Here is an 11,271-nt window from a genome sequence, read left to right on the forward strand (position 1 = left end):
GTCGCTGCGCCCGGAGCGGCGCGGAGCATGATGGAAGTCGTAGTAGGAAATGGCGTCGTGGCATTGAGGGGCATCCCTCCTAGAACCTCCAAGAAAAGCTCGCGGAAGACGAGGTTCTGCTGAGAGAGAGGCTCCAAGCCGTCTGGGAAGTGTAGTCCAGTTGGCGTAGCAGTAGTTTCGTGGAGGGGAGCCGAGGTTCCGGGAAGGGGCTGAGCCGACTTGAAAAGAGGTAGGTAAGTCGACTCGCGCGGCTCGGGGCTGAACTCTGGAGCGAGTCGAGGGCTTCCGGGGCCCGCTGTGCCTCCCCGGGCCTACGGGGGCGTTTACGTCTTCTGGGAGCCGAGGACCGTGTTACCATAGAAACCCTGGGATCCGAGGTACAGGCCTGGAGCTAGGGGACGAGGACTGTTCTCTTCCATGGTCCGGAAGTCTTCCCAGGGGCCACCTATGAGCTTGATGGCTCGGCGGTGGATTTGGGCTGCAGCGAGAGATTAAGCTAGAAGAGCCCGCTGGTGCCAAAGTCAAATAAAGACCCGGCGGAGGAGCTTCGGCCTGATTTTGTTCATTTGTCTTCAGCCTGGTCTTTGTATCAGATTGAGAGTAAGATGATGGTTAGGAGGGTGTCAGGGAACTGTACGTCTCTCTGCCCTGCTGGATGCTGGGGTATTAGAGACGAACAGCATAAGGTTTTTATCTCCACGTGGACGGTGGGAGATCCTCAAAATATTGACGTTTCCGTAGCTGGCCAGATCCTCATCCAACCCCCTAGAAAAATTACAGCCATAATAGGTGTTATTTATTGAACATTTATTAAATGCCAAGTAATGTTCCAAGAGCTTACTCTGCATTACGTTATTCACTTCCTACAACAGCAAAGTAGGATACAGATGAGGAAACTAAGGCCTAGTTAGAAATGAAACTAATTGTTCAAGATCAGTGGCGCAGTGGGATTAGAACCTGTGCCCTTTAACCTCTACAGCCAGCACTTTTAACTGCTACTCTATACTGCTCCGTAGTGGCCAGTTTTTCGCAGTTTGCAGAAAAGGTAAAATGTATAGTAGACCTTTTTTTTCCTTTTAGGTATCCCTATCCCTCTCTTTCCCTCTTTGGAACTTTGGCTTTCTCTACCATTTGTCTGCATTGGAATCTGGTAGAAGATAATGCCTGATTTAGTACAAAGCAATTTGAAATGTAATGTGCCAGTGTTTTGTGTTGATAATATCGCCTGTAATATCCTAAGCTTCATGGGAGAAGGAAATATTTCTTCCTTTGTATACTTCACAGTCCCTAGTTTCATCCTAGATACATGTAATAATTTGTATCTCTATATACTTTCAAGGAGTTTTCACTTCCATCATTCTCACTTAATCCTTATCATGTTGACCTGTATAATTTTTATAGGAGGCTAAAATTATTAACCAAACTGAACAGCTTGCTTCGATGACTTCTTTATGTGTGAAATAGGAATCATTTTGTCAACTTCACAGGTTTTTGTGTTAAGAATGTAAAGAATGGGAATGGAAAAAGAGCACAGTGCTCAAGAATGATCTCACCTTTTATTCAACAAACATTTACTGACTGTTTTTATAGATACACTCTAGGGGATGCTGTGGAGAATATACAAATGATGCCATCAACAGATATTAAACTCAATTGGGGGAGTTGTGTTTTCTCAAAAACAAAACAAAACAAAACAAAATGGTTTTTGTTAACACAGTATTACCTCGGGATTTCAGGCTGTGGAATGCTCTTTTGAACCTCTTTTCTTCTTCTTCTTTTTTTTTTTTTTTTCTGAGTTGGGGTCTTATGGTGAGATCATGGCTCACTGTGGCCACCTCAAACTCCTGGGCTCAAGTGATCCTTCCATCTCAGCCTCCTGAGTAGCTAGGACTACAGGTACACACTACCAGCCTAGCTAATTTTTTTACTTTTTTGTAGAGACAGGGTCTTGCTATGTTGCCAAAGCTGGTCTTGAGCCTCCTTGTGCACTCTTCTCTCTGCCTGCCCTTCAGAAGTCAACTAAGATATCATTTTCTCCAGGAAGGCTTGCCTGACATCCTTGTCCACCCCACACTCAGCCCAGACTGGATTAGGTGCCTGTGTGATGCCAGTGCCAGTATCCTCATTAGGGTTCTCGTTATATGATATCACAGTTTTCTTTATTTTCCCCACAGATTATGACTGTACCTTTTAATTCTGTAGCTGGAGCACAAGAAGTGTTTGTTTAATGAATGACGTACACACATTTAGGATCTGTTTGGACGCTGAGGATAATCCTGTGAATTGGTGAGTTGGAGTCTTCATGAGATTTAGCAAACTGATTTTAGCATTCAGGAGTGATCACAAATCTCTGACAGTTCTCACGTAGAGTAGATTAAATTCACTGGTTTGTCCACTTTCCCCTCTAACTATACTGAGATGTGATAGTTTATTCTTTTAGCTAGAGTATTTCTTTGAATGTGACTAGAACATGAGATTAAAGTGATAGTTTGCTATTTTAAATTCTTACTGAAAGAGTTTTTGATTTTACAGAGCTGTAGATCTCCATAATGTAATAAAAATGTAATAATCATATACCTAAAGACTTTAGAAGTTGGCTGGGTATAGTAGCTCTTGCCTATAATGCCAGTACTTTGGGAAAATGAGGAGGGAGGAACACTTGAGCCCAAGAGTTTGAGACCAGCCTGGGCATCAGAGAGAGATCCCATTTCTACAAAAAACACAAAAATTAGCCAGATATGGTGGTGTACACCTGTAGTCCCAGCTACTCTAGAGGCTGAGGCAGTAAGATTGCTTGAGCCCAGGAAGTTGAGGCTGTAGTGAGCTAAGGTCATGCTACTGTGCTCCAGCCTGGGCAAAGAGCAAGATCCCATCTCTTAAAAAGACTTTAGAAGTCTGTGTGAATTCAAATAAAGTTTTAATACTTCCATTCACTTTAGTACACAGGCTTGCAAACTGATTTTATGTTTTGTATCTGAGACTTTATTACCTTCAGTTTTTCCTCCTCTCTTTCATTTTTATCAGCTAATAGTTCACTGGGTTTGGCCCTTAGTGTTGACTTCAGTATGCTGAGACGAAAACCAACACGCCTAGAGCTAAAGCTTGATGACATTGAAGAGTTTGAGAGCATTCGAAAGGACCTGGAGGTATGAATACAACTTTGTGTTTTTTTGAGATGGAGTCTCGCTGTGTCACACAGGCTGGAGTATAGTGGCATGATCCTTGGCTCACTGCAACCTCTGCCTCAGCCTCCCAAGTAGCTGGGACTATAGGTACATGCCAGCATGCCCGGGTCATTTTTGTGTTTTTAGTAGAGACGGGATTTTGCCATGTTGGGGCCAGGCTGGTCTCCAACTCCTGACCTCAAGTGATCCATCCGCCTCAGCCTCCCAAAGTGCTGGGATTACACATGTGACCCACTGCACCCAGCCAGTGATTGATTGCAGAAATCATGTCTGTTTGCATCACCATTTCCTACCATCTAGCTCATGGTAGGAGCCCCATATGTATTTTTAAGTGTGGCCTTGCTACATGGTATTAGATGTCCATTAATAAGACTTAAATTATTCAGTGGTCTACAGAATAAATTCCAAATTCCCTAGCATGGCATATGAGGTCCTTTGTGAGCTGGTCCTTGCTTATCTCTCCACTTTCACTGCTGGGTTATCTTTAATCTCAATGCCTATACACAAGTGTTCCCTTTGCCAGAAAAGTCCTTTATTTTTCTTTGCCAGGCTAACTCTTACTTCTTCCAGCCCCCAGCTGGGTTAGGCTCAACCTCATCCTCCTGTGCTAACCTCTCTCATAAGCACTGTTAGTCTCTGTTGTAATTGTCTGTTTGCTTTTGTTTTCCCTCACTGGGCCATAAGCTCCTTGAAGTCAGGGATTAGTATATTTCTGTCTGCATCTGTTCCCTGCAATACCAGGCCCAAAGGAGGGCTCAATACAAGTCTATTTTCATTTGCTGTCCTAGCAGATATCTTGTACTATATGGCAGAGGACAGTACATTTTGCATGTATTTACCAACAGCTTTATTATGGATTGTATATGCTTCATATTAAGACTAATAACTTAGATTTCTTCCCCCTGCTTCATCCCAAGACACTTTAGTGTTCTCGAAGCATCATAATTTCTGCTTTTAAAAAACTCATATATTATTAAGGATGAGCTTTAAAGTATGGCTTAAACTTCAGTTGTTACAAATCTCATAAAATGCTAGCATGCCGAACTTTGACTCTACAGAGTCAGCTCACTATTGAGTTAGTCTTTTCACCAAAGGCAGTTATCTAGTGGGTTTTGCCCTGTTTTAGAGTAACTTAGGAAGCAGGGACAGTCATGCCCTAAAGTGAAACCAGTAGAAAACTGGCCTGTTTCATTTATTACCAACATGAGTTTGATTATCTACTGTGACTCTAGCTTCTGAAACAGCAGTTGCTCAAAGTGGGAACCCTTTTAAGTGATTTCATTCCACTTGGATATTCTCAGAATGATAGAGTTGTTTGCCTTTTAGAACTTGTTTTCACAAAGATATTTAGGTAGAACTTTCTAACATCACTTACTAGTAATCAGGAAGGTCATTTGCCACATAAAAGGCAATACCTTATTTTATTCACTGTAATACTTTGTGAGTGTTGGCATTTATTTTATTTTTTATTTTTATTTTTGAGACAGGGTCTTGCTCTGTCGCCCTGCTGGTGTACAGTGGCATGATCACCACTCACTGCAGCCTCTACCTGCCAGGCTCCAGTGATCCTACCACGTCCGGCCCCCTGAATAACTGGGAATACAGGCATGTGCCACTATGCCTGGCTAATTTTTAAATTTTTTGTGGGCCGGGTGTGGTGGCTCACGCCTGTAATCCCAGCACTTTGGGAGGCCGAGGCAGGCGGATCACGAGGTCAAGAGACCATCCTAGCTAACATGTTGAAACCCCATCTCTACTAAAAATACAAACATTAGCTGGGTGTGGTGGCATGCACCTGTAGTCCCAACTACTTGGGAAGCCGAGGGCAGGAGAATCGCTTGAACCTGGGAGGTGGAGGTTGCAGTGAGCCGAGATGGCGCCACTGCACTCCAGCCTGGTGACAGACCGAGACTTGGTCTGAAGAAAAAAAAAAAATTTGTGGGGACAGATGGAGTCTCACTATGTTGCCCAGGCTAGTGTCAAACTCCTGGGCTCAAGCAGTCCTCCCAAAGCAGTGGGATTTACAGGCATGAGCCACTGCGGTCAGCCCGATGCTTGGCATTTAAATGCCCACAGTCCAGCAGCAAGTGGTGAAGAATGGTGGTAATTCCAGTGATTTGAGTAGCTGAGCCATTCTATTATTATTAAGGAATTTTGGATAAAACATCATTTCACTCTCTTAGAGAAAGTTATCATCTGTTGTCCTTACAGTCAGGTAGTGGCAGTTACGGGATAAGTGTTTCTTTTTGAAAATGATCAAACTGAGACATACTTTGTGGATTCTGCAGTCACATGTGACTTAAGAACCAAACCTTTTATCTGAAAACAAAATGAAGCCACAAAACCCAGACCTTTTGATAAGATAGCATAAAACCTTCTCATGTTACTTTTAATCTCATGGGATCAGTTAGGCTATAGATTTTTGGTGGTTATTTCTTTACCAGTCAATTTATTTTTCTGTCTATTCTCTAGAATAATAAATTTGTTGAAATACCCTTTGCTCCCCCTTGTCTGCTCTTACATCTTTCCAGTTGTAGCTTCCTGTTGTACCACCACACCCCAACTCCTTACCTCGTCTCTTTGGCAGTGTTGACTTCCCTCTGTCATAGGTCATAGCCCGGATCACCCTATAATCGTCTCTTTGGCTGTTTACCTATTAGACTGTGACATCCTGGAGGGCAGGGGTTACATCTTTTTTTTTTTGAGATGGAGTCTCACTCTGTCACCAGGCTGGAGTGCATCTCGGCTCACTGCAACCTCCGACTTCCTGGTTCGAGTGGTTCTCCTGCCTCAGCCTCCTGAGTAGGTGGGATTACAGGCATGTGCCACCATGCCCAGCTAAGTTTTGTATTTTTAGTAGAGATGGAGTTTCACTGTCTTGGCCAGGATGGTGTTGATCTCTTGACCTCGTGATCCGCCTGCCTCGGCCTCCCAAAGGGTTGGGATCACAGGTGTGACTCACTGTGCCCGGCCACATTGTTTATTTTTAGTAGAGATGGGGTTTCGCCATGTTTGCCAGGCTGGTCTCGAATTCCTGACCTCAAGCGATCAGAGGTTACAACTTTTAACACCGTATCCTCATTGTGCCCCTAAGTATTCCAAACCTAGGATTTCAGTTTATTGTTCTTTACACCCTAACTCTATCCTTTACCCCATGCCTAGTACATGGTAGGTACTCTAAATAAACGTTTGCTAATTGAAAGAATGTTGCCTTAATCCTAAAACGTTTATACTTTCAGACCCGTAAGAAACAGAAGGAAGATGTGGAAGTTGTAGGAGGCAGTGATGGAGAAGGAGCCATTGGGCTCAGCAGTGATCCCAAGAGCCGGGAACAAATGATCAATGATCGGATTGGTTATAAACCCCAACCCAAGCCCAATAATCGTTCATCTCAATTTGGAAGTCTTGAATTTTAGAGATGGATTATCTTGCATGCCAGAGCGCTGGAATGGAATAAAATGATGGCAGAAGTACAAACCAGATTTAGAGAATTGAGTGCTTGCAGTCAAGCAGAATGTACCTCCTGCAGAGACACATCCTTCTGCATGAGATTACTGATGCTTCACTTGCACGCTAAGCCGGAATCCAAACTGTGGTTTGTCTCTGGAAAATCTGACTCTATAAAACTGATCTGAGTTTTTGTTTTTAAAAATAAATATATTTTTGGAAAAATGTGAGGCATCCTTAATGAAGTATAACAGCACTGTTAACCCTCAGGCTTTAAAAGATAATTGCTACAAGATTAACATCATTCTTTCCATCTTTATTAAAAGACCCTAAGCACAGGACACTCTAGTTGATCCCTGCCACTTTCATTTAACCCATCTATTCAACAAGTATTTATTGAGTGCCTACCATGTGCCACTCAACAAAGATCCCTGCCCTTGTAGAAATTAAAATCTAGTGATATTGTGTAAATCTGAAGAAATTGTAGGTACCAGATCTCTTTACAGAATGGCTTTGTAACTAGTTTGGGTACAATGTTCAGAGGACAGACAATGGAGGGAAATAAGAGGAATGCTTCTAAACAGTTTTGCCATTATTCCAACTTTCCTTCCTTTCTCAACTTGCCTAAGCATTTTTCCCAGAAAGAACCAGTGAGGCAGCTCAGAGGATAATTTTGAATGTTGCCCTAATGTTTTGGAGTTAAATTTTTTTTTTTTAATTTTTATTGTTTTACGTAGAGGCAGGGATCTATGTTGCCCAAGGTGGGCTTGAGCTGCTGGCATTCAACAGTCCTCCCAAAGTGCTGGGATTACTATGCTTGGCCTGTTTTTACTAATTCAACCCAGGGAATCGCCAGCTGTGATCATAAGAGCCTCTTGAATCATCAGTTCTACAGAGACTCTTAGCAGGACGTTAGCCTTTTTGGGGTAGTTTGAGTAATACGAGTGGGAGAGGGCCTGGTGTGGTGGCTCATGCCTGTAATCCCAGCACTTTGGGAGGCCGAGGTGGGTGGATCATCTGAGGTCTGGAGTTTGAGACCAGCGTGACCAACATGGCGAAACCCCGTCTCTACTAAAAATACAAAATTAGCCAGGCGTGGTGGTGTATGCCTGCAATCCCAGCTACTTGGGAGGCTGAGGTGGGAGAATTGCTTGAACCCGGGAGGCAGAGGTTGCAGTGATTGCAACCTCTGAGATTGCACTATTGCACTCCAGTCTGGGCAACGAGCAAAACTCCGTCATAAAAACAAAAATGAAAAAAACAAAAGAACAACAACAAAAAAAACTAACCTACTAACCTTATCAAGAAAAGTGTACTTTTCATTTTCCTGAAAGCTAGATTAACAATAATCATAGATAAAAAAAATACACTAAGGCTTGAATGCGTATTTTGTGCTGGGTGCCTGATTCAAACAGGTGTTATGGTCAGGCATAGTGGCTCACACCTTTCCCAATCCCAGCACTTTGGGAGGCCGAGGCGGGCGGATCACTTGAGCTCAGGAGTTCAAGACCAGCCTGGCCAACATGGTGAAAACTCGTCTCTACTAAAAATACAAAAATTAGCCAGACATGATGGTGTGTGCCTGTAGCCCCAGCTACTTGGAAGGCTGAGCAGGAGAATCACTTGAACCCGGGAGATGGAGGTGGCAGTGAGGCGAGACTGCACCATTGCACTCCAGCCTAGGTGACGAAGCGAGACTCCATCTCTAAGAAAACTAAGGCTTAGGGATCATTAGACTAACTTCCTAAGGTCATATTGCTAGTAAGTGGTGGAGCCAGAATCCAAACCCATTGACTCCTCTAAGTCCACGTTCATGATACTACACTAAGAGACTAGGAATAGTGCTGACGGTAAGATACCCACTGGTAGCCAGTGGGAAGAGCAAGTAACGTCAGCATTTTGGCATTACTGAAGGGACTGGCAGGGTCACTGTGCATCTCAAGGTTTGGCGGTAAACTTCCTACAGGCCCAGCTCAGAGCCTCTTGCCTGACAGCAGAAACACGGAAGGGATTATGATGTGACAAAAGTTGGCTTTTAAATTCAGGAATCCTCAGTATATTGAAATACTTCTGGCTTTATGAAGACCCTGTCTCCTGTGCAGAAGGTCACACGGATCTTCTGGCATGTACCAGGCATGTCATTTTAAGTAGAGTAGGAGGAAGTGAGATGAAAACCTGAAAGGATCATACCACCTAAAATACTGACATCTTAAAAACTGATGTTAATGGCCAGAATCTATGCAGACTATGAAGAGACTAGCTTATTGCGTTATCACTCTGGGCAGAAAAACTTGCATAGAATCACAAAATCAAAATATTTATTTTGTTCTTTTTCATATGACACTGTTAAAACATTCCTACTACAGCAATACTGTTCTCCAGGAGCTTACAATCTAAAACAGTCAACATTAATTGTAGACCCAGTAATTAAGGCATTATATCAAATGCAGACTTTGTATCTTTTTTTTTTTTGAGACAGAGTTTTGCTCTTGTTGCCCAGGTTGGAGTGCAATGGCGCCATCTTGGCTCACTGCAACCTCTCCCTCCCGGGTTCAAGTGATTCTCCTGCCTCAGCCTCCGGAGTAGCTGGGATTACAGGCATGAGCCACCACACCCGGCTAATTTTTGTATTTTTAGTAGAGATGGGGTTTCACCACGTCGGCCAGGCTGGTCTCAAACTCCTGACCTTAGGTGATCCGCGCCCCCCTCGGCCTCCCAAAGTGTGTGAGCCACTGTGCCCGGCCGAGTTTGTATCTTTTGATGTATCTTTTGAAGGAGCAGCTGGAGAGGGCAGGATCAAAATTAAATGATATGAAAGTGTACTCCCCTCCTCGTGCTCCTTATAAGGAACCCCTTCTGACTAGAACCTAAGACCAGTACCCACAGCCTGAAAGGGAATTTCAGACAACCCTACCATAGAAGTAGTGAAGAAACCTTAATTTCTAATTTCCTAGTGGATACAGTGAGGATTCCATTTGTGGGCAATGGGGATGCTGGGAGTTCCTCCATCACAGACTAGAGACAGCACCTAAGATTCTGTAACTCTGGGAAGGGTACCATCCTTATAGAAATTCCAGTGGGGCAACTGCCTCTTGAAGCATGGTTAAAGTCTCTAACAGGTTTATAAATGCCAATTTCTGGTTGATATTTATATCCATAGCATAGCACTGTCTACTGCATCAACAGGGCTATGGAGATGTAATACACTAGACATGAGATTAAAAAAAAAAATTAAAGAAAAGGGAAAGGACAGCAGAGTAAGGGGGCCGAAAAAATGGTGATGCAGTCTTCTAATAGATGTGAATGGGGAAGAAAGAAAAGTTTGGATTCAAAATGAACAAAGAAGCATTAAATTCCAAATGAACAGGTATACAGAAATGAAAAGTTAATGAGATCATTGTATTATCACAATCCAAGAGCTCAAGATGGAATTTAAGCTTTTTCTCCTTCACTAGCTTCATCCTTTGGCACCTAGTCTAAGAATCTCTGAAATTCAGGTTTTAATACCTGTCTCTCCTGAATACCTGAAGACCTAATCTAAACTGATATTTCTGTGAATTTCAGTCATAGCATTTTGTCTTAACTGGCCTTGAATTTTCTTTCTTTTTTTTTTTTTTTCTGAGACAGGATCTTGCTTTGTCACCCGGGCTGAGTACAGTGGCACAATCATGGCTCACTGCAGCCTCGACCTTCAGGGCAAAAGCAATCCTCCTGCCTCAGTCTCCCAAGTAGCCAGGACTACAGGTGTGCACCACCATGCCTGGCTAATTTTTCATTTTTTATAGAGATAGGATCTCACTATGTTGTCCAGGCCTGTCTCGAACTTCGGGGGACAAGGCATCCTCCCACCTTGGCCTCCCAAAGTGTTGGGATTACAGGCATGAGCCATTGGGTCTAGCTGGCCTTACTGATAAGGTTCTGTTGCTGGGAGGGTATTCTATAGCAGTTCATGCTGAGATTTCTAGAGAGCACCAGTGTCACTACTAACTATTGATTCCTATTTATTTATCATGGTTTTAAGATTCCTTGGCTTGAGACAACAGGCTGTATTACACCTTTTTGTTGGACTTTGTCAGTACCTGTCATTCACCCTGCTCATGTTAAGTATCATCATTACAAGGTGACGGAATGAGAGAAAAGCGCAAAGCTCTAAATGTTGGTTCTTGGATTTTAACCTCAATCCAGTAGGCTTATAACCCTCTCTTGGTTCAAAGCCATACAAGTACACATTCCTTGCTCTCCAATATTTAACTGGCACCCATGGAGAAAGTACAAACTACAAAACCACGACACAGGCCAACAGGATAAGTTTCCTCTGCCCTGAGGCACAACTGGATCTAGCACCAAGAAGGGCAGGATTTAACAGACCAGCACAAGACAAATCAATTTAAAGAGGTAGTTTGAACCGGGACTAAGACTGCAGTGTAGACTACAACTGAACAGAATAAAAATCCAATGTGGTTCTTCACTGAGAACAGGGGTTTTGGCCACTTGTAATGTAATTAAACCCCCACGAATAACAAAGATGGTTATATGGAGGATGAGGATCTGCTTGGTATGAGCACAGTTGTTGGAGCCTGAGGAAAATCTGGCCATCAGCAAACCACACCCTGAGTCTTTCCAAAGAGAAAGCTGGGCT

At 43.3% G+C, this 11,271-nt stretch overlaps 1 protein-coding gene across 12 annotated transcripts; it reads left to right on the top strand.

The window, feature by feature from the left end:
* The first annotated feature begins 39 nt into the window (after positions 1-39).
* CDC26 (cell division cycle 26) lies at positions 40-6,857 on the top strand. Of its 12 annotated transcripts, none has more exons than XM_015116993.3 (4): positions 40-233; positions 2,175-2,286; positions 3,025-3,146; positions 6,425-6,857. In XM_015116993.3, exons 3-4 carry the CDS (start codon positions 3,066-3,068, stop codon positions 6,599-6,601), a joined length of 258 nt encoding a protein of 85 aa, XP_014972479.1. In that variant the 5' UTR covers positions 40-233; positions 2,175-2,286; positions 3,025-3,065; the 3' UTR covers positions 6,602-6,857. The 12 variants fall into 12 exon arrangements, with proteins under 12 accessions (XP_014972479.1, XP_014972472.1, XP_077821322.1 ...); XM_015116986.3 differs by having other exon boundaries at positions 3,053-3,146; XM_077965196.1 differs by having other exon boundaries at positions 2,203-2,286.
* The last annotated feature ends 4,414 nt before the right edge of the window (positions 6,858-11,271 follow it).

This window comes from Macaca mulatta, chromosome 15 (assembly GCF_049350105.2).
Source record: "Macaca mulatta isolate MMU2019108-1 chromosome 15, T2T-MMU8v2.0, whole genome shotgun sequence".
NCBI classification, from domain to species: domain Eukaryota; kingdom Metazoa; phylum Chordata; class Mammalia; order Primates; family Cercopithecidae; genus Macaca; species Macaca mulatta.